We start from the raw sequence: 23663 nt of genomic DNA on the forward strand, positions 1-23663 counted from the left end.
CTGCAGCTATGTGAACACAGGTGTAAATTTAAACCAGGTATCTCTAGTTGCTGAAGCCTATTTTGAGTTTTCTTACTAGATGACTGACTTCTCAAAATGTCACATGCTCACTGCTTCTCAAGTCTATAGGAATTGCTCAATATAAAACACTTCTGAATGTCAGATCCTGGTTTTGGCTAAAACAGGGCTTTGGGATTCATCTTTACGTGCCAGATTTTTTTAAGGTGAAACATTAGCACCTCGTTCTGCAGCTGATGTAGAATATATATGTTAATTGACAGCTACCATTAGATGAATGTGCAGCCAACAGAATTCCTAATTATTTTTTTGCTTATTTAAAAGGATTATTTTTTTTTTTTGTCAAGTCTGGCTTTCTCAGAGTGATAAGGCCAGAATTAGCAGGAAACAAGTTAGTGTGATCTCTGCTGGAGAACTACAGCCAGTTCAGTACTATGTTCATACACTTTCAGGAGAGGAAAATGGTGAATAATCACTCACAGCAAATGATCACAGTGCATTTGTATTTTCACACTTAATGAAGAAAACAGTGTTGTTTTCTGAGTTTCCCTAATACTATGTGAACAACATAGTGTTTGATAAATCCAAATGTTGTGTTCTGTTAGCAGTGTTTGGTGAATGGCATGGAGTTCCTCTCTTCATGAATTTGTCTGAAGCAAATCACATACCTGTTATGCCTTTGGCCAGTGCAGTATTTTGTGTGAGAAGAAAACAGAGACAAGAACTGGTGTGTCAGATGCATGCTGCCAACCAAAGGGGACTGAGTTTACACATTTCTCCAAATACTCAGTCCTGCTAATGCCCTCAATTAGGCTGTTCTCTGTGGCTTTGGTGCACAGCTCCAGATGGGCTGTAATTAACAGGGCATGCCCTTTTTCCTTCTGAAAAGTGATTTTTCTGGGTGAATATTCAGTCCCTGTAGTTTGGCAATCTCCCCAAATATTGCAGTGTAGTGAAGGGTTCCATTGAAGAGCACATCCTGTGGCATCCCATTGGGTTGGTGCTGTTCTCTTGGAGTGAGGCTGCAGCACTGGCAAGAGTCAGGTTACTTTGATTCCACAGGTGCTCAGTAAGAAACCTTCTTTACCACAGCAGTGTTAACCTGCAAAAAATCCCCTCTGGGTGCCCTGGTGCAGCTGAAAGACTTTAAAGGAAGTGCTGGTAGTCCCAGCACAAGTGTATCGTGCTATAAGACCTTTGTGACCCTCCTGGGACACCTGGCAGGTTGGGAGGTGCAAAGGGCTGGGAGTAACTCCTCCCTTCTCCTGCAGAATCCTGCGGAACTGCCACGACGATGCCTCCAGGTTCACTTCCCTTCTGGCAAAGCCTGGCTGTGACTGCCTACAACAGGAGGACTTCATCCCACTGCTCCAGGTACTGCCACAGCTCTGCAGGGATGGTGGGCACAGATCTATGTTCACTTGGCACCTTCTTTATTTCCATGGCATTAAATGTTTACCAAGCACGAGAAGACCTTTGGTTTGAACAGCATCTGGGTGGAGTTCATTTTGGAGAGAAATAAAAATAAGCTTTGTAAGTGCTTAAGTGTCAAACCAGCTGCTAAAGGCACTGAGGACTGGTCTCTTGCCAGGATTCATATTTATCAGTGCCTGGTAACCAGGCTGGAATTAAACCCATTTCTCTATGTGGATATTGGGAAAAATGCTTGTTGCTGTTGATATAGTCAAGCACAATATAAAAGCTTATTGGAAAAGTTATAAAAGTTGCTTGGCAAGACAGTTATAATTGAATTTGTCTAGCCAAACTACCAGATACAGTATCACATGGAAATCTTGGCAAAATTTCTGCAGTTCCAATTGTTCTGTATATGCCTCTAAACCTGATGGTGCACAAATCTCACTGTTTATATTTTTTTCCTAATATTCAGGCTAAATCTACACATCCTCATTTCATGTCTTTCTTTCCCTTCCATAAATTTTTAATAAAGTATAGTTGTTTTAATTATTTGTGGCCATTTAGGCAGGTTCTGGGTAGCCTTAGGACTTCTCTATAGTGTCTGTAAATCATGTCCATCTGCTCCTCTGATCAGCTATTGCACTTTTTCTGATCTTTTCCACACATCCCTCGATTTCTCACACTGTGTTGCCCTCTGGGTAAAACCTCTGTGGAGATGCTGCTTTGGGGAAAGATTTTGTGTCTGCACTGGCTGTTTCTGTCTCTCAAACAGAACTGGGGCTGTGATGAGTAAATTTTCTCATGTTGCTCTTCATCTCTTCTCCACTGGGCACACTGCCTTTCCTGGTGGATTGCAGATCTGCTCTTCAGTTCCTGGTGCAATCCAAGGCATGAACAGTCCTGTCTGTCAGTCAGCCAGAGATCAGCAAAATTACCCTGATTTACGCCACCATCTGAGACGTCCTGTTATAGTACCCAAAATTTGGGCATGTCACACCCCTGAGGGCACCATGGCATGGAACGGCAGAACTTGGAACACCTTTAAAGTGTAGAGGAGTCAGACATGGAGAAATTACACAGGCATTGATTCATACAGGATCTGAACTGATTCATTCAGGATCTGAGCAGTTTCTCCATGGATTTGATCATGCACATTTGGCATTGTGAGCCAGTGTTTGACTTATAAAAAGCTGGTCTTGAGAAAGAGGCCTCTCCACACATAGTCCAAGTGAATTTTGGAAAAGCACTGATTGTATCTGTAAGCATTCTGAGGCTCACAGAGCTTTCACTGGACACAGGAGACTTTCTCAAGGAATGTTTATTTCTGACACCTAGTTCTTACAAATGTTAATGTCTTCAATGAATGGAGGAAAACAAAAATCTTGGAGAGGAGATAGTTGCATGGTCAACTAATTAATTTTTGTCTCGTTCAATGAAAATGAGTTTTCATCTACTCACTAACTCTCTTCCTTTGTTTTTCTGTCCTTAAGTAAATCAAACTGGCCCACCAGGTGCGTATTGCCCAGCAAATGCATTATATTACTGTAATTGAAGGTTCACTTGATAGATAAAAAGATTGCAGTTTTATTGTTAATGCTGCAAATAGTTGCAAGAGTAACCAAAAATAATTGGTTTGTAAACCCAGTAAGTTCTAAACATTAAAAGGAGAAGAAAATCTATTTCATTTCATTTTCTCTTACCTTGCAGGATGTGGTGGAAACACATCCTGGCCTCACGTTCCTGAAGGATGCTCCGGAGTTCCATTCCCGGTATATTACAACGGTAGGCTGCCTGTTTGATCCCCTTGGATGCCTCTGCCTCCCTTTGGGATCTGTCACTGTTCCTACCAGCAAATCTTTCAGTTAATTAAAAATATAAGTGTTTTTGATATTACTGACCATGAGGTATTTTAACAACTGCTTCCAAAAGAAAAGTAATCTGCTTGTGTGTGCAAGGGGTTATTCCAAAGGTTAATAGTGGTTGTTTCTGGTCTTAAGCAAACCTATGAAAATCTTTTTTGGCCTGATGAATGGAAAATAAGTTCTTTGGTCTTTGGGAGCTGCTAAGTCACCCTGAATTGTGCTGGGCTGCTGAGACATGGAAGGCTGCCTTTTTGAAGGTTTCTGTAATTGAGGCTTTGCTCAGTACAAAGTGCTCTTTGCCTCCAGGGGTCTTCTGTCCAACCTTTCTTTTGCCAGGATGCCTGTCCAGGCTCTCTCTCTCCAAGCTTTTGTAACTGGGTTTGTGGCTGGGGTTTGTTTCAGTAGCTTTGTTCCAGCTCAGCAGTCAGTACTTAGGCTGGTACTTTACCTAAGTGTGTTTGCAGGTTTTTTAAGCCTTGAGCTTGACTCATGTTGCTTGTGAATCAGGATAAAAGGTATAAATGTTGGGAAGTTTTATCTCTGCAGCAGTAGCAAATTCAAATAATGTCAGACCTGGTGGGAGCTGCATTCCAACATGGCTCAGGGCTTAAAGTTTCTCCTGTTTGTTTGCCAGGGCCTGCCTGGGGCTGCACCACACATGGCAGCTGGGAGGCTCCTGGCACAAACATGCTTGTTCCTTTCCTGTAAGGAGCAGATGGCACAAAGACACTTCTTCAGGGCAAACCCTGAACTGTCACACTAATGAAAATATATAATGAGAATCCATTCTAAATGTTTTAGATGTATTTGAACACGATAGTGAACAGTAGTGTATAATCAATGTTTAGTCCCTGTGGAGCAAGACAACATAAACATTAAGCCACAACAGGTATAGGAATGGCCAGGTAATTACGGAGGCACATGAATGGGTGAATGTGGAAAAGTCCCTGTGGCATGCGCACCCTGGTATTTGGTGTTTCAAGTACATGGAAGGGTGAGATTGAAAGGTTTAAGGTCACACTAGGGTTGGTTTCTGACTACAATATCCACAGGTCAATGCCATGTGTGGTTGCCTTGGCTGCTGACAAAGGCAATCCTCTGCATCTGCTTTTATGGGTTCTTCTTAAGCCACACACTGTTCCTGTATTTTTCAGGAAAAAAACAAATGTCTTTGTGGAGTAATTCCTCACATGATCACCCTTGCTGCCCTCTGGACTCACCAAGGGCACTGCATGGTGTGGCTGAGGCCAACTGTGTGAAGCTGAACTTCCAGATAAGTGAAGTGCAGGCTCCTATTAAAGGGTAGCATCTTTTCCTTCCCCTCTGCTTTTGCACCACTTCCCTGGTGCGTGGTCTTGGTGCTCTGTCACCAAAGCAGTAGCAGAACCAGACTTGCATAAGTACATGAAGTTCCTCAGAGCTTCTTGATCCTGCTTGTATGTTTGCTGTGCTGTCCTGCTGCAGTCGGAGCCTTTGGGCATCCTTTACTGGCAGTGCTGGGACAGAGGTGGATTCCAAGGCTTGCTCCAAAGGCAGCAGGGAATGATGGTGCCTGTAGCTGAGGAAAGAGCTGTGGAGCAGCACACCTGACAAAGGTGAGCTGCCTTTCAGATCTCAGGACAGCTCTGGGGGTCTGTGCTGACAGCAGAATCCCCCTGGGCTGGAGCAGGCCAGCCCCTGGGGAGGCAGGAGGCTGCTGGGCAGTCTGTGCCCGTCTGGAGGGGCAGCACTTGGTCCTCTGCAGCAGTGGCTGTGCTCTCTGATAGCAGGAGTTCCTACTGCTCACCTCTCCTTTCACAGACAGCACATCCCTCTTTAATGTTACAAAATCCAGTATTTTCACCAGAAGGCAATGAAGGAAACAGCTTTATCCTTGGATTTTGAGACCACTTGGATCATTTTTGTTGTTTCAAGGTAGAGTGCCTTATACCTCCTTACAGAGACAGATTGCTGTATTTGCTGCCTCACAAGAATTACAGTTCATGTTTGTGTTACAGACAAGGGCCATAAAGACACATGGCTTTGTGTTCATTGCTGGGTACAGCATGACTTGGCTGAAATCTCCTGGAGAATGACCTCACAGTCTAGGATGGGTAAGATGTGAATGCACATTTCAGTTCTTAATGCCACCTCAGAACCTCTTAAAGGGGCTTTTTGGACACAACAAGCTGGAATTTTATCTGTATCATATCTGTTTTATTGGTCACTGTATTACTAAACCAGTTGTGTTTGTTTCAACAGAGACAAAAACTGGTGAAGATGATGCAGAACATCACAGAATGTCCTGTGGCATTTGTTGTAAAGCTTTAGTGTGACTTCTACCCAAGTTTTCAAACCAGGCTCAGAGTTAGCAGTGCATGCTGCTCTTGGAAAGCTGTGAGCTAAAAACAATTCAAGGATTAAAGCTTGTGGAAGAGTACTTCAGTTTATACAGTAGCACCAATGCAAATGTGTAACGGGACAATGGCCACAGGGATTAATAAATGTTCCTGTTTTGTCCAGAAATGATATTGCTTTTGTTCTTCTGTGGGAAGATTGGGGAAAGGTCTGGAACACATCCATGAATGGTTTGGGCCTGGAAGTCAATTACATGAGATAATGGGCAAGTAGAAAGAGGCTCCTCTTTCCAAAGGTTAATTAAGAATTTGATTCCATGATCCTTGTGCCCTCTTCCAACTCAAGATAGAGTCTGAGTCTATGGTTGTGTACTGAACTCGGACAAATGAAGCCAGTTATGGCCTAAGAGACAAGTGTGACTTGCATGCTGCATATCATCTCAGGCTGGGTAATGATGTTCTAGGATGTTTCCCAAATGTTTTTTTTGACAGCTTGGTGTTTACAACCTTGAAAAGAAAGAGAAGTGCTGAGATTTAATAGTGAGATATATACTATGTACTGGGCCAGTGAAAAATATGGGCCATTATTTGAATAATAAAGCCTTCACTGAGTGACTGGACATGGTAAGAGACATGAAAAGAGATCCCATTTTACCTCTGAATGGCTTATTTTTACAAATAGGTGAGGAGATGGAACATCTTTATCAATGTGGTCTGGTAGACAAACAGTTTGTGTCACAAATGGGAATAGTTGTCTTTTACTACCCTGCAGGCAGAGGAAAAGAAGAATTACTGGTATGGGGTCCTGTTTCTGATTCTTGGGATTGCTATTTTTGAGTCCTTGGAATGGTGTGAACACCCTGTATTTTTGAGACTTGCTACAAAGTTGTCAGGTGTGATAATGGGTGATGTGTGAGGTGAGACCACTCCAGTTTCTGAGCTCTTGTGCAAGCTGACAAAGCCAAACAAAGTCCAGAAACATAGACCAGAATGGCAGTGGCTGCCAGGGGCATGAAAGAAGAAACAAACATTGTGCTTAAGACCAGAAAGGATCATTGTGATTACCTAGTCTGACCTCTTGTGCTACACAGGCCACAGAACATTGCTCAGTGGTTGCTACAGTTAGGGTAGATCTGTTTTTTTGTCTGTTTTTAATTAAAATGACACCTTGCTTTAAAAGGATATCCACCTTTTAGGCTTGGAGTGATGAAGGGCTTGCAGTGTTACCAAAAGGTGTCATGTTCAGCTAAGTTGAATCTATCAATTCTCTCTCTTCAGGGTACATTTGAATCCTCACATTATTCTTGTTGCTCTCAGAGTTGTGTGTGCCGTCATCAATTACTGTCTCACTGTGCATCCCAAAGCACACTGTTGGGAGCAATCTCATACTTGGTTCTGGATCTGTTCTGGACTAAGAACCAGCACTTGTTTGACTGAGTCCAAAGATGGCCCTTCAGTAGTGGTTGCCCACTTGAAACTAGTTCTGGCTAAAAGAGAAATCCATCCCATTGTATCTGCTAGCTGGATTAATCCCTGTAATGTTCACACTGTTGTGTAAAGTTAGTTTTTGTGTTGGAATAGTGTGCACTAAAGTTTACCAAAATTCTGGGGTAATGTGCAAACATGTCAGAGACATCAAAGGTTTGTAGTAGGTTTGGTCCACAAGATTTCAGTGTTGATAGTCAAATTAATTCTATTCATCCTTTCTCATGCCAGTGCTACTTATTTGTTGTTGTTTGCCCTGTTAGGTTTATTGCATGTGCTTGGTCACACATTTGTTTTCCCCACTCTGTGATGAAACTTGACAACTGACAAGGAGCAGATTGGGACGGGCTGTTTGCTTTTTGAGGAGCTTGGGAGTGAGCTCAGTCTCACACTGGGAGCTGTTTGCTTTTGGCTTCTGAGGGTTCTGTGCCTCTCCCCCATGATTTTTGCTCACTTTCACCAGAGGCAGAAAAGGAGAAAAGGAGGCAAATGAGGTTAACACCTGCCCAAAATAATTGCAAACAGAACCTCTCCTGCTTGCTTTCAGCAGAGGCACTGGGAACTTCGTTATAGGCAAAATTGTTAGAGTTACAGTGGGTCAGACATTAACTGTGCCTTTCATTTACATGTCTTGCTTCCTCTGCAGGAACCAGAAGAGTTAAAAGTTATTTCTTCTTTTTTTTCTTTTTTTTTCCCCCCCCTATAACCCTATTTCATTGGGGATCCATGCAAACTATGTCCCCTTAAATGTGAAAAACTCAAAGTGATTCAGCAGCACTTCGAACATATTCCCTGACATAAATAATACATCTGCATGCCCAAAGAGCTGAATTTAGAGCAGTGAAAATGTTTTCAGACTAGAAAGAGATAATACTGTTTAAGAAGCAAATGTTGCTTTCAGACTGTGTAGTCAGTTAAAGATAGTAGTATTACAGAAAAATCATGAAACATGTTCAAAAGAGGTCTCCTTAAGATGAGTGAATAAGCCAAGGTACTGTGTTAAAATTCCCAATCTGCTGTGTTTCAGTTGATTTCAAGAACACTGTTCATATGTTGCAGGTTATACAGAGGATATTCTACACAGTCAATCGATCCTGGTCGGGGAAGATCACTCTAACAGAGCTGAGGAAAAGCAACTTCCTGCAAGTATGTGGGTTTCTGTGGGAACAGGATCTAGAGTGCAGCATTCCTTGTTCCTGTGCCTGCATGGTGAGGGAGCTGTACCTGGGCTGCAGTGGGATGAGCCAGGTGCTCACTGCCAGGAGTCTGCTGGGGCTATTGGAGGAGCTGTGTCTGAGTTGAGGTGAGAAGAGCAGGGACAGAAGTGGCCCCAGGGCACTGAGAGAAGGTTAGGGCGTGAGGGTGCTCCAGCTCTGAGGCCACAAGGAGCAGCAGCCTGGCTCCTGGTCCTGACAGCAGGAAGGGAAGCAGGACACAGGATTGCTCCCATGTGAAGTGGCTCACAAGCAGCCAAGAAGAGCTGCAGGAGTGCCAGGGGTAGGAGAGCCAATTTCCTGTCTCCTAGGCAGCCCTCAGCCCACTGACAGCTGGTCAGGAACATCTCTGCAATTGCAGGACGAGGCACCTCGGGAGCTGATCTCCACAGGATAATGAATAGACCTTAGTTCTTGTTCCAGTGCCTGCAGTGTGTCCTTATGTCACGATCTGGATCTCTGTCCTCTTGTGTATTTTGCCCAAAAGAGCATCAGGTTAAAACTGTCCCAGGCTGCTCATGTCCAGCCCAGTCTAAAGAGCCAGAAAGTCTTGAGGCTGAAAGGTAAAGGACTGGCTAAAACAGTGGCATTTCCCTCCTGTGTCCTGTTTGCCCTTCCAGATGTAGTTTGCTGTCTTCCTCAAACCCCTCAAGTATGAATTTGCTTTCTTTCTCCTTTGAGATGTCATCTCCCCTACTTGACCCCATCAGCTACTGGAAAAATTAGTGCTCCTTTGAATTGGCTCATGCCAGTCCAAGCCCTGGGATCCCTGTTCCTTCCCAAACAAATAAATCTCCCCAGATCATTCAGCATCTTTATTCACTCATTTTCTCCCCTTAAACACTCTATTTTTCTCCTTCCATATCTACTTTGCCTTTCATCTCCTGCAGCAGGGAAGTTCAACTCCTTGCTGCATGTGTAAATCGCATCTTTGGGTGTAAGCTACAAAATTAAAAAATAGTTATGGCAAAAGCTCCCCAAGTGATTGTCATCTGTAAATAGAGAGAGAGAGGCACACACAGTCTAGAGAGGCCAGTGAGTGATGGATCAAAGGTGTTGAGACTTTGGTGTCAGCAAGTCAGAATACTGCAGGTCTGGCAGTGCCATCCTGTTATCCCTGCCAGAAATTTCACTGAACCTGGAGGATAGCAGGCTGTGAGAGTTTTGTTTGGATTCAGTTGAATTCCTTGTATGTGGAGGTGGCTGGAAGTTGTTATTGAAATACCAGTGCCAACACATAACACAGCATGTTTTTATCGTTTATGGGTAGCAGGGCCACTATGCCCACCTGCTTGGGGACACCATTCCCTGGGATAGCTCAGGCTGTGTTTTGCCTGCTCCCTTGGGAGAGGCTGTGAGGGCAGGGGAGGCCAGGCCTGCAGCTCACTGGAGCCATGATTTATTAGACAAGAAGGCTTCTGGTGTCCCGTGGCCTCAGCACCAAGAAGAAAAGTAGGGAGGTGACAGTGGGAAACATGCAATGCCCTCTTGTTGCTGGGAAGGACAGGGAGGTGTAAAGTGAAACATGAATCCATGAAAACATGGATGTTAGAACTAAATGTTACCTAGTAAGACATGTCAACAGGTGTTACGGTTGGACATCTGTCTGAGCCTCCCAGTTAAACCAGAATGATTCCTGCAACAGCACAGGGAAGTTGGTGTGATTAGTTTGGGGTCCGTCCCACCTGTCCCAGTGCAGGTGTGAGTCTTGTTCAAGACTTGATTTTGCCCTTCAGGAGGCAGACGGGGTGTGTGATGTGTAAAGACATATGTCAGTTCCTGTGGAAATCTGTGGATTTGCTGCTGGAAATGGCTCTCAGAGTCTCTGGTGCAGGTCAGGATTGTTTCCCAGACCATGGATCCCAGCTAACACAGCAGTCTGTGTTCCTGTTTCTCTGCCTCACTCTTCACTAGAGCTGAAAATGAGCAAAACTGGTTGACAGGAGTAGCAGAGATGTGCTAAGCAGGATGGCCAACCCAGGTGCTCTGTAAATACCTGCTGAGGAATACAGCAACCACATCTTTTGGGGAAAGGCTGCACTTTGTGTTAGTTCTCAGGGCTGTGTTCACCCAGCTTGCTAAGAAACTGGAGCCCTTCAGCTGTTGAGCTGCCTCTTCATCCAGGTTTAATTTCCCACTGTATTTGTACTCTTTCAGACTCTTGCTCTCTTGGAAGAAGAGGATGACATAAATCAGATCACAGATTACTTCTCCTATGAGCACTTTTATGTTATATACTGCAAATTCTGGGAGCTGGATACTGACCATGACCTTTATATCAGCCAGAAGGACCTGGCTAGGTACAGTGATCAAGGTATGCTGCCTGCAAATGTGATGGGGTGAGGGCACTGCTGAAAACAGAATGTTCCTACTGAAGAATAAAGCCTGCTTTTGATTTGGTTGATTTGATACCTCAGAGAAAAAGTTTTAATGTAGCCACCCATCTCTTAAATAAACATTGATTTAGAGAAGGAGTTGTACAAGCTTAGACACAGAGAGCTGCAGGACACGCTATTTTCTGCATGAGTAGCTACAGATGGAGCTTCTGTTAATGTGTGGGTCCCTGCCAGAGGACAGGCTAAAATAATGTCCTGAAACTTGTTTATTATTTACTGAGGGCTTTGCAGGAACTTAGAAGTAGGGACAAGAAGGATGACCCTGTGTGAACTTCAGAGATTGTTGAAGTGCAATCTAATTATGCATGAGAGGATTCCAGAGTCCAGTGAAGCTTGGGGGATTTCAGCTTGCAGATGGACTCTGGAGAGTATCTCTGCAGTTCAGCATGGAACTTCCTTTCTAGAAGTTGAGCAGATGCTATTTGTTTTTGAAGGTTCAAGGGCCATAGATAAATTAATGGAATAAAAATTAACTCTGTGAGGCTGAAGAAGTGCCTCCCTTGGGATGGGTGATATGGGAGATTGGTCCCTGCTGGGAAGCTGCAGTGTGGAATGGAGTATTTGTTGTACAGGAGGTTTGAGAGCCCTAAGGTGCTGGGGAGCCAAGGATTAAGGGGAGAAGCCATGGGTGCAGTGCCCAGCAGCCTGTCAGCTATGCCAGGGCACCTGTGGGTAGGGCAGGCTGGGTCTGCCTGGCTGCAGTGCCAGAACTGTGCCAGGACCACAGGAGTGATGGAGAATGTGTAGGAGGAGTCTAGGTGGGGCTTGGCTGCCTGGGATGGTGAGGTCACTGCAAATCCTGCCCAGAACTGGTACCTGCTGCTTGGCTTGTGCTCTGCCATAACAGTCTATCCCACATTTCTCCTGGCTGGCAGAGCCTCACCTTTATGCTGGTGTTTCATTGTCTTCCCTTCCCTGTAGCACGGTTTCCACAGCCTGTCCTTTCCTCAAAAGCATTTTGTAGGAATTTGATGTGTCATTTTTGCTTGATAACTGAACTTCTTTTGCAGTACACACTGGGATAGTCTCCTCCTTCTATGTGACAGGTCCTACTGCAGCAAAGTAGGAGTAACATGCCTATTTCCAAGGATGCAGATAACAGTTGCCATCTTTGTGGGACAGTGTGGTGTTTGGAAGGATACAAAGGCAGAGCACTGGGGGAATCATCTTGGGGTTTTAGAAAATGCTGCTAAACAGAGGGTGGTTAGACAGGCAGTGTGGTTAGAACCTTCTTTTAACAATGAGAAAGGGCTTCATGTGGATTCAGCATGAACAACTGATTGTAATTATTCCTGTGAGCTTCATTTTCTCTGTGTTTTCCTTGTTTCCAGCTTTGTCAAACAGAATCATTGAGCGGATATTCAGCGGTGCTGTGGTGAGGTGAGGAATAGCACGTGGCTTGGGGAAAGAAGGGAAGGGAGTTTCTGTCAGGCTGAGAAATACAAGTTATTCTCAGCAATGCCCCAGGTCAGGATGGTTTCCATCAGAGTGCTGTAGCTGGAGCTGCCTGAACATGGAGTGAGACTTCTAGGTATCTTAAGAAAACAAAATTAAAATCCCATAGGATGGGATAACTGGGCATAGCTGGAAGACATGGCACAGGGATAACTGGAGAGCACTGCTTTGAAGTCTCTGAAAAGGGACTGCTGTGGGAGAGGAGGTGGCAGATGAGCTTCAGCTCTGCAGTGATAAAAGGCAGCAAATGCTGTGCCTGGTGCTGCAGGGTGCAGGGAGTACAGGCTAAATAGGTGACAGTGCCCCATTTTCTCTCACTAATGATTTGAAAAATATCTTTGATGGCATCCTGAGTATTCAGGGGCCTGGTGATTTTAAATTTTTTTTTCTGCTCTGTCTTCTAGAGGCACTGAAGTTCAAAAGGAAGGACGCATGAGTTACGCAGATTTTGTGTGGCTCCTGATTTCAGAGGAAGACAAAAGGAGTGCTACAAGGTGAGACTGACTTCTGTGTCTCAGTAAAAACATTGAGATGAACAAATAAGATATGAAAACTTCTGTGACCTACCACTTTCTCCAAGAGAGACCAACTTGGAGTCTGGAGCTTGTTAGGAAGAAAACATCTTACTGGTCATGGTTGGTCAAATCATTTGCCTTTCTTGTGGAAAAATTGTATAGAAGCAGAGTTTTCTTGTAATTTTTTATGTCTTGGTAGTCACCAGTGCCTTTGATCATCTCATGCCATAAGGCACTGGCTCTGAGCACACACTCCTGAGGTGCTGGCAGCAGCTGGGCACATCATTTCACAGGTGGATTGGGTGTGTAAGGAGGGTTTGTGGGGCAACTTCACTGTGACACTTTGTAAAACCTGCCTGTGGCCTGGTTTGTACAGCCAGGGGGAGACTGCTGTGCAGGGGTGATCCAGATGTGCACGTGAGCACAAGGAATCTTGCGCATAACGAGAAGAAGAATGCAGAACTGCAGGCTTAGACCCTCCAGATGGGAGGAGGGATGCAGAATGCAGCTGCCTGAGAGCTCTTCCTTGTGTATAAGGGAGCAAATGAGGGCATGACACAGCTGCCTTGTCCCTCACCAGGGTCCCTGCAGTGTCCTGGACTGAGAGCTGGCTCTATCTGGCCAACTCTTGCTGCTGGGTCAGACAGGGACTCCCTGCCTTACGTGAGCTCCCCTTGGGCTGCAGCACAGTTGAACACTGGGTACAGGTGAGACAGGGTGATGAGTGTGGATTGCAGACACCTGGGAGACTAGCAGGAGGTGCTTGGAGTGTTGGCCTGTGCCCTGACACATCCCAACAGGTCTTGTCATCCCTAGGTTTATGCCAGGGTGTGGCAGAAGAGCCTTGGGGGGTGGGTAGGGGGGATGTACACTGCTGCAGTCTCTGCTTGTATGGATGTCCCAGGGCAGTGCTGCAGTGTCCCTGCTCTGTTCCCAGCATTGAGTACTGGTTCCGCTGCATGGACCTGGATGGGGACGGGGTGCTGTCCATGTACGAGCTGGAATATTTCTATGAGGAGCAGTGTGAGCGCATGGAGGTGATGGGCATAGAGCCACTGCCCTTCCAGGACCTGCTGTGCCAGATGCTGGACCTCGTTAAGCCAGAGAGGGAAGGTAAGTTCTGTTTAGGCAGAGTTTTCACCCCCTTTCATTTGTGGGGGATTGAGAAGGTAAAGCTACTGTGAAACCCACCTACAGGCAGAACCCTGGTGAGAGTCCCAGGGTGGAAATTACTGCACATTGGGCCATGATGTTGTACATCAGGAAATCTGAAATCTAACACAAGAGAGCTCAGGAATTAAGTGCCTGGGACTGAAGCAACAATTCTTGTGTGCTCCAGCTGTGGGATGTGCTGACAGTCTACATTGTAAAATTGAACCATCCCCATTCACATGCCTTTGTATTTCACATGAACGTCAAAGGCCTCCATATGTATGTGAGATTTAAGCTTAATAAACACACCCATTTATTGAGTAATGTTAAAATCCTTGACTGACTTGGGAAGGAATTTTGTGCTATTGAAGCCTACTGGTGTTACAACTAAAACTTTTGTAAGAACTCAGTAACACAACCATGTGGGGTTTTTCTGTAGGACGAGTAACCTTGCGAGACCTGAAGAGGTGCAGAATGGCTCATGTGTTCTTCAACACCTTCTTCAATTTAGAGAAGTATCTGGACAATGAACAGAGGGATCCCTTTGCAGTGCAAAAGGTATAAATCACCTTTATTTCTAAATAAGGAAATCTCACATTCATCTTTGGAGTGCTCCTGGATGTGGGGAAAATCCAGCTGAATAAAAGAACACTTTTTTCAAGAGTACAGCTTACTGATTGTCTCCCAGAAGCCTTTTATCTGCTCAAAGTACAGAAAAGTGGAGGGGATGCCAAAACCAGCTCACAGTTGTTCCCACATAATCTCCAATAGAAACCTTGTGGCTCCATGATTCAAGGCTTAAATACATCCCAAGACAGAGCCACCCTTTTTGTTTGCTTGTTTATTTGTTTAAACTGGATCATCATGAAAGCAGTCAAGTGGGACCAGGGGGATAATTTACTATCCCCATTCTGTAGTTAATGGCAGAGGGCCAGGTATTTATAGAGGTGTTATCCTGTAATCTTCTCTAAAACTTGCTCTAACTTAGCAAACTGTAGAGTCCCTTAAAAGATCAGTTACAATTAACCTTTGATGGACAAATCTGAAACCACTGAGTTCTTCTGTCCTGTATGCAGTGCACAGACTGAGCTAGGGCACAGCAAGTGTGTGGTTGTTGCATTTCTGAAGTGGAGCAGATGCAGTTTGTTGGCATCTCAGGTCACATGCTGAGCTTTACCGACCCTGAGAGGAATTTTTTCATAGTCCTTTCTGTGCAGATATTAAAACACTCCAAGATGGTTGTGACTTTCCTCAGTTAAGGCAGTTTTTGCCTGGCTGTTTCCATGCATTCCTTACTACCCTAGAGGCTGACTGTGTGATCTCTTTAGGACATGGACAGCGACAGCCCCGAGCCCTCAGACTGGGACAGGTATGCGGCTGAGGAGTACGAGATCCTGGTGGCCGAGGAGTCTGGGAATGAGCAGCTCCAGGAGGGGTGAGCACGGGCCTGGCACTACCCTGGGCACTGCCCTGGGCACACACGGCTGCCTCCAGCTGGGCTCTTGGGGGAGCAGTGCTGCCACTGCCAGCAGAGGGAGTGGAGCAGTGGGATGAACAATTGGACTGGACTCTGGAACACACGAGGCCCGGGACAGCTGCTCCCTACAGCAGGAGTGGAGGAGTGTTGAGGGGCAGCCACTTGGATCAGCTGCACACACAATCAGTAAGGGGGGAAAAATGGCAAAGCCTATTTCTTTCAGTCACCGTGCAAAAACAGAGATCAAATTACTTTTGCTGGTCTTGGCCATACATTGACCATGTCACACTGTCATAGATTAGAAGCTGTAGCTCTGTTACATTGATTATACCTAGCAGAGATTTTCTTTAGTCCAACTTTATGTCTATTAGTCTGTGTTCTTCATAAGTTATACTTCAGTATTTTCATTCATTTACTAAGTTTGTTGAGACTTTTTTTAAACATTTGGTTTCTTCAATACCTACACTCAGTTTTCAGCCTTCTGTAAGATTCTGGGCAGACACACCAGCTATCTTTAGCCAGTGAATTTAGGCAGAGTAGTTGTTCCAGAACTCCTCTGTGGGCAAGGGCTTTCTGCAGATAAACGAAGACTCAGTCTAATCTCCCTTTAGATTTGTGACTGTGTTGGCATCTTGAGAATATTTTTTTCAGCCACTCAAAGAATGCTTAGCCTGTGTTAATCCTGCATGATTCAGGATTGCATCCAGTCTTAAGCAGTATTTATAGAGCCAGTAGAGTATTGAAAAGATTGCATCACTTTCAAAACTTCCCACACTGGAAATTGCTTGGGATAACAGTAGCACCTACTAATTAGGCACAGAGATTTGCAAAGCTATTGAGAGCTGCTCCCCTCTCTGCCTGTGCATCTGAACAACAACAGGCTGTTCCCTCAGCCCCTCTGAGCTACCTGGCCTTTCTGTGGTGGATGGAAGATGATGTAGGGCAGGATGGAAGATGAAATTGCTGCATTTCTTGCAGCTGTTTTGCAACACCCGTGTCCTCAGCACAGAAAAGAAACAGGAGGCTGCCACTAAAGCTTCATGCAGGACCATAAATTCCCAAAATCACCAAAACCAGGGGAAGAGCGATGGGTGATGTCAGATTTTTGAAGCTGGTCTGAAGCAGCTCTGTGTCTTCCTGCAAAGAGCATGTCAGCAACCTGGCTGCTAGCCTTTAAGAGCCCCTGAAAACCTCTGTAGTCATGGCAGCAGGATTAGATCTCATTTGTGGAGCATAGCAACAGACCACGAAGAAAAAAAGAAAGGAAAAAGAAAAACAAAGAGCTGGATGCCCAGACAAATTTGCCATAAAGACCCATTGAGTTTTTGCACATACATTATTTCTGCTGTGTTTTGAGGATGACAGAAACAGGGAGCGGAGACAGAACCAAGACAATTCCTGGTGAGCTCTGGGAGAGACTGGGAGATTTTTGGCTAAGTTAGCTGGCAGAACATGGAATCTGATCTTTGTCTTATGAAGACATTTGAAAACAACCATCGTTCAGCAATCACTGATGCATTAGTGTGTCCCATTTCTGTGATTAGCCCTGTCCCTGTTTCTCTGGAGGGAAAGTTTCTAAAGCCAATCTAAAGCTGGCTGAGGCATGTCCAGGAGAGAGCCCTGCTCCCAGAATGGGAATCTCATCAAGGCAGTGAATATTCCCAGTATCCACAGATACTTCCAGGATGCTGAACTCCATCAAGAGCTGCAGTCACCAAAAGTAAGAGGAAGGTCTTGTCATGCTTGAGACAACAATAAAGCATCACATTTCACTGGAAGCCTCAGCTTCCCTGGAGTAATTTCCCTCCTCTGAACAACCTAGAGTTGCCACAGATGAGTCTTAAGGAATGGGTATTTAACCTACATAAGCCCATATTTGTTTTTATGGGACTGAAGTTTTGAAACTGGCCTGGGAGGAAAGCAGGGATTGATTACCTTTAGTGCTGATCTTGTTCAAAAGCATCCCAGAGACACTCATTAGCTATAAAGGTGGAAAGCAATTATTCCAAGATGGGAAAGGCAGGCACTGTTGAGCCTTAAGGAGCAAACCAGTGCAGTGGAAAAGAAACTCACTGGGAAAGGACAATGGGAAGTCCCTTTTGAAGCAGACATGAGAGGGTTTTGTGCAGAAGCAAAAGACACCTGAAGAAAAAGATTATAATGGAGCTCCAGCTGCTGGTGACTGTGCAAGGCAGGGAAGAAGTCACATTGCATTTGTAGGAGAGAAAGGGACAAGGCTAACAGAAGGGGTGGTAGAATTGCAGGAAAAGGAGATAAAAAAAGATCATTCTAAGAACAGCATTCAAATGGAAATACAAAGTTTTCCTTAGCTGCATCACTTTAAACCAAGGAGAGATTAGAGAGGATGAGGCACCTGCGAACATTCCCAATCCATTCCTGGTGGGGAAGGCAGGGTGACACAGTTCCCACAGGCATCACTGAGGCAAGAAGGGTGCAAATTGCACATACTTTGGCAACCTTGCACACATGATCAGAACAGGTTTGGTGCTGGATCCAGACCTTCTCCCACTTATGCAAGAATCCAGAAGGTGGCAGAATTACTAAGCAGGTACTTTCCCTAAGGAAGAGAGAGGACAGTGTTCTCCAGGAAGGTCTGGGCTGGTCTCCACACAGGGAGCTTCCTGCCTAGAGCAGGACAGACCCTGACAGCCTCCCAAGGGTTTGCTGTTCCTGCATATGGGTCAGCCAAGGGAAATACACCACAGGAAGGGGTAGACAGCTCCTTCCTGACACATCCATGCAGGGCTATCAAAGGAGTTCACCTTTTTGCAGCTCAGTTTACCAATCAACATGAGAGCCATTTCTGTGCTGGCCATTGGAGCACCTGCTCCAGCATCTCCTTTGTGAGCAATCTTGCTTTAGAACAAAAGGAAGAACTTAAATTTCTTGGCAGCCCTGCAAAACTAACCCATAGTATGTTGTGACTGAAGGGAAACATCTTAAAAACATCATTTCTTGGGACTAGGAATGGGCTGAGAGCCCCAGAGCCATATCCTGTGCTGCAGGGCATGGAATCCAACCAGCCTGGATAGTGCAGCTGGAGCTGGGAATTCCCACCAAACCTCCTTGGACCATAAATGCTCAATCCTGGATACCAAACTTCAGACTGAGGGAGAGAGGAACATGAAAGCGTGGCCACAGTTGTTGTTCTATGTCTGTCAAAACACACGTCAGCCAGAAGATGCATTGGACCACATGTTTCTAAGCCAAGGCTCCTCTGGGGCCTGGGGCTGTGGTTGGATGACTTTATTTCTACACTGAACTATTGAGGCTCTGGGAGTTCCTGACAATTGTTACTGAAGCTGGATTCAAATTTTCTTATGCTAAACGCCAGTGAGAATTTGTTCGGGAAGCCTCAGACGAGGCTGGACGGGAGCACAGATCCATGTCTGCTGTCAGAGTACCGATTACTCCCACCCTCTTCCCCACGCCTCAGGAATCTCCTCCTCGAGGTTCACCTCTCACATGCTACCACATTTTAGCCAGCTGGCTTAGTTAGACACTGAAATAACTGCTGTCAAAACCAAAGTACAGCTTTTAAAGACACACCTTTTGTCTTTGCAGATCATGTGAAGAAGACTACGACACAGATGAAGTCTTACCTCCCCCTGAAACTGGAGACAAGTCAGACAAACTAGTTATCTCAGATCTCTGAGCATAGAGAAGTGGTAGACAGCTCATGTCTTTCAAACTGGATAGCATTCAGTCCCAAGGCACTTGGGGATTTTCCTTAAATCTGTCATTGGAACAATGTGCTTTATTTTGTACACTGAAACTTGAGACCCCTTTTTGTCTTCCTGTGTAATTGCAATAAGGTAATTTCTATGAAAAGGCTTTTTACAATGTATTATTGTGCACACTCACTGAAAATGGTGATTGCACCTTGTTTCATTTATATATAAATTCTGTTATGTCCCCAGATGTGCAATAAATGCCAGCATCTAATGATTACCTGCAACAGTTGCATGCAACATCGATAGTGGTCGTTTCTCAGTCAGTTCTGTCCTATGCCACTCTGTCCCCTTGGCTTTATACCAGGAGTGACAAAAGAGCTGCCAAATTAACTTAAATGCGTGTCTAGAAATCTTTTAAAACACAGGTCATAGTGAAGTTCTTTTTTTCCTTCCTGTCCTGGAAATGAAGGGAATGTGCCTGTGCATGGGGAGAGTGAAGTCCCTTTGTGCTTTGCCCCCAGGCTCTTAACACTGGCTGCTGGACTGTTTCACTGCTGTGGATCTGAGAGCAGTTTCAGCACTACACCATGTCACATTCTCTAGGAATCTGAGATAGAGTTACCTATTCTATGTTCCCTCCTGTGCTGATCTGCCTCTGGCCAGAGCTTTGTCTGTGTAGATTTCTACTTGGTGGAAGTGTTTTGCAGAGTATTCACAGCAAATATGGATCTCTGCTGTTGAGCTACCGTGTTGAGACTGCTGTGCTTGGTGTGCACCAGTTCCGTCCATTCCTGTGTTCTCCTCCTCTCCTGTAGTCTTCTTTAACCTATAGCCAAAAGACTAAGCTGAGATAATGAAGAAAAAAAACAACCCCCTTTTTTAACTAGTAAAGGAATTAGTCTGTATTATTGCCAGAATTAATTTTTCTTCTGGCTCAGGGAGGAAATACTCTAACTAATGAATTCTTGCTTTAAGTGCAAAATTAAACCATCTTCTCCCTAGAATCAAAAGTGGTATCTCTGTTCCCAGCACACATTGCTGCTGCAGCTGTCCCCTCCTGGCCAGCAGGAACTGTCTGTGGTTCAGCACAGGGGTGATTAGAATAAATTCTTAATTTTAGCCTTCATACATGCAGAAGCAGGTCTGGGCCCTCCCAGCTGTGCCCAGTGTGTAATGCTGGGCTGCTGTGTGTGTACTGTATCATCTATCTCCTGTTACCTCCCTGTGAGAGCCTCAAGCTGTGCCTGCTGCCAGAATTCCTGGGAGATGCCTGCCCTGTTCCCAGCAGGCCCCTGCTGCCCTCCCTGGAGGCAGAGCACAGCCGGGCAGTGGAGTGTCCCCAGGGACAGGACAGGATCCCTGCGGTACCTCCAGGGCTCAGTATCCAAATGAGGAATGGGCTGATCACTCCAGTGCAGTCTGGGCTTTTCCAGGAGTCTCTGAAGCCCAAGCCCTGCCTGTCACTGCCCAGGGGGATGTGCTGCTGCCTCCCTGGGTTCAGAATTCTCCAACAATCAAAGTCGGGAAGAGAGAAGGGTTTCAGTTGAACTGACCAGATGTACACACACTGCCCAGGATCCTGGACTCGGTATTTGGGAAACTTCTGGATGCCCATGTTGTTATCAAAGGCCCTGCCAGGTGATCTGCATCCCATAGTAACAGATGAAGCAGGGAACACTCTGACCAAGCCCCTGGAAAGCAGCAAGCACACAGTGGGTCTGGATGCATTCTCCATCACTGCCATAATCTCGAAGGGAAAATCTTCCCATTTGTGATTCCACAAATGCCCAAATGCAGAACCACCAAGGAACTGACTGTGGGAATGGACACAGGATGGAAGTCCTACAGCTGCTGCTTGTAACCTGCTCCAGCCACGTTTCTCTGAGAAGAACCTGGGCACAGCAGGAGTTCACCTGTCTCTCACTACCCAGAGGGGCCATTCAGTTTGATGTCCCTTTACATCTCTCCAAATACTAAGATTCCTCAAAGGGAACAAGAACCTAACCCCATTCTGGGCTGAAATGAAGCCCTCATGGTCCTCCAGCAGCAGCAATACTGCAGTGTCTCATTTGCCAGTTCTGTCATCCACCACTTCAGGGTCTTTCTTATCTGCCTTTTGCAGAGGGCCTTTAACTCAACCCATCCCTGAATTCAGGCTCCCACCACACCAGCCTGAACTGGTGCCTTTCTTTGCAGAAGTCAGAACCCAGAGTCTGGTAAAACTCACCAGCTGCCTTCCCAAGGTTTGGTTCAATAAATGGAGACAGGAAGCTGATAGCTGCTCTGCTGAGCCCAAACCCAGCCCCTCTCTCCTACAAACAGACTATTCAGTACTGCAACAACACAGAGTGAATCCAAACCCAATCCATGCTTTCTGGTAGGTCAACACAAGCTAATCCATAAAACCCTCCAATTCACAGCAAATGTTTTGCATTCTGTGTGAATAGGACAAGCTGCAGAAGCTGCTGCTACAGTGGTGGCAGTGCAAAATCTGCAGTAATATTCCAGGAATGGAAATCCATTCTCTGTCTCTAAAGTACTTGAAAATAACCATAATTCAGCAGGCACAAGTGCATTAATGGAGGATGTGTTCTATACCCCATTTATGACTTAGTCCTGTCCCCAGCTGTTCTGGATGGAAGGTTTGTAACTCTACAGGATTTAAGTGAGGTAAATTTGGGAACTCCTGTCCTACTTCTTTGCATTTTTGTGTGATATTTTTCTGAGATAGATTTCTTTGCATGTGTCCAGAATCCCTGCCCAAAAGATTTGTAAGAGTCCCTTGGCTCTGGCTCTGCCTCCTGACTCCATCTCCACTTGAGATGTTGCATCCCTGGAAGGACACATCCTGCACTGTTCAGTGCACATCCAGCTCACACCAACGGCTTTTTCCTTACGAGTAGTCAGAAAAGTGAGTAAAATTCAGTTTTGCATGATAAAAATGTGATTGTGCTTATTTGTTCTCTCTAGTCTGCTTTTGTCTAGCAAAATGAAGCCGTGTTCTTACAAACCCCTTGCTTTTTACTGTTGTATCATAAGTATTTTCTCTCTGCAGTACTAAGATGGGAACTATGGCTCAGTATTACTGCTAGAATGGTACTAGTTGGATTTTTTTCTTTCTTCTAAAATCTCAGTAGTATGTGCTGCACCCCAGTTTTTGGCAGTGAACCCTGGGCACTGCTCCACTTCCCCTCCTGCCTTAGAGGGGCAAGTGCTGCAGAACAGACATGGACAGCAAAAAAGGGATTCCAAAGCCTTCCTGCTCTCCTGCCCCAAGGCTTTAATGAAGCTGACTCAAGACACTCTAACCAAGGTACTGGGCTTAGTTTCTGAAACAAAACAGTCCTGAAAGACCAACGCTAAGTTCACTGAACTGTCCTTGTAACGGCATGGATTTGGAGTTTCTAGATCAGTATCTTAGGTCTATGCAAACAAAACTGAACCTCAGTGATGAGCATGAGCTACTGTAAGAAAAACAGAGCTTCCCCTTGTGTGCTCATCTTCTCACTGTATCGTTGGGTGAGGGGGTTAGAAACTGAATATTTAATAATAATAATAATTAAGGTTCTCATACTTTGTAAAAGTAGTTTTGGAGACATTTTGTGGTGGCATGGTTTGAACTTTGTATTTTTACTTTATATTTTCTTCTTTTTTGACAAATAAAGGATTTTTGAATTTAAAAAGGAAAACCTGTCTCGGTGGTGGGGTAGAGTGTTACTGCTCACTTCATCTCCAGCTGATGTGCCAGACTCTCCTGCCCTGCTGTGGTGAGTGCACACCACCCAAGCACCTGCAAGCAAATGCCTTCCAAAGCCAAAATCCCAGGCTTCTCAAAAATACTGTGATAAAGCAATCTGACCACTTACCTCTGGAGCACTGTCCCTGTGATCCCTTACCAAAACACCCAACTCCCTCATTTTAACCTGTCCAGAAAAAAAAGAAAGATATATTTCCTGGATCTTTTGCAAGTTTCTTTTTCATTCGAACAAGAAAAAAAAAAACAAAAAACAACAAAAAACAAAAAAAAAAACCCACAGCAAACCACAGAAAAAAAACCCAGGGAAAACCAGTAATGCCTTTTCTATTTTACCTGTATGCAAATGCTCAAGCAGACTCAGTGTGTGTTGTTCTTGTATTGCTTCACCAAAGGGTGCCTAAATCTGTCTACAGAACTGTCACCTTTTGGTGAGTTTCTTTAGGGAATCAAAAGCACTTCAAATTTTAAATTGAAATAGTTAACACCAAAGATCTGCCTGTGATATTCTTGGTAGTACTGGAAACAGCATCACCTGCCTTTCATCACCTGAGGGGATTTCCTCAGCTGTGTCACACACTTGGAATGATCCTTATAAAGGTGTTTGTTTGTATCCTTTGAGTTTTTCAATTTAGCAAATAAAAATTATTTTCTAACTGACTTATATAGATAATATATAGATCATTTATATAAATAATTTAAATACTAATTATCTGGGGAGGGGGTGCTTCTTGCATGCAGTAAAAGGATGCTTCTGTGCTGGCCCACACCAGAACCTTTGCACATCCCTAGCTGTGGGATCTGTTCCTTGAAACTCTCAGTTTCGAAGAGGAAGCAGCTCCCTGCTGTGCCAGAAGTACCTGCTTTGGCAAACAGGCTTTTCGGGTT

The 23663-nt window shown here is 45.0% G+C and overlaps 1 protein-coding gene and 1 long non-coding RNA gene across 6 annotated transcripts in view; both read left to right on the top strand.

Annotated features, from left to right (window-relative positions):
• The window catches only part of PPP2R3A (protein phosphatase 2 regulatory subunit B''alpha), a 56357-nt gene extending 33653 nt beyond the window's left edge, over positions 1-22704 (top strand). For all 5 annotated transcript variants that reach the window (XM_015637707.3, XM_015637708.3, XM_015637709.3 and 2 more), the window contains 10 exons: positions 1290-1392; positions 3142-3216; positions 8177-8263; positions 10489-10645; positions 12059-12107; positions 12587-12676; positions 13635-13810; positions 14289-14407; positions 15178-15284; positions 18912-22704. In XM_015637707.3, coding sequence (XP_015493193.1) covers positions 1290-1392; positions 3142-3216; positions 8177-8263; positions 10489-10645; positions 12059-12107; positions 12587-12676; positions 13635-13810; positions 14289-14407; positions 15178-15284; positions 18912-19002 — 1054 coding nt within the window. In that variant the 3' untranslated portion in view covers positions 19003-22704. The remainder of the gene's footprint in view (positions 1-1289; positions 1393-3141; positions 3217-8176; positions 8264-10488; positions 10646-12058; positions 12108-12586; positions 12677-13634; positions 13811-14288; positions 14408-15177; positions 15285-18911) is intronic.
• LOC107208816 lies at positions 3224-5801 on the top strand. The gene is made up of 4 exons (XR_001523317.1): positions 3224-4891; positions 5097-5210; positions 5294-5389; positions 5538-5801. It is a non-coding gene; the product is annotated as an uncharacterized LOC107208816 (long non-coding RNA).
• Positions 22705-23663: the final 959 nt, after the last annotated feature.

Source organism: Parus major, chromosome 9 (genome assembly GCF_001522545.3).
Source record: "Parus major isolate Abel chromosome 9, Parus_major1.1, whole genome shotgun sequence".
In the NCBI taxonomy this organism is placed as follows: domain Eukaryota; kingdom Metazoa; phylum Chordata; class Aves; order Passeriformes; family Paridae; genus Parus; species Parus major.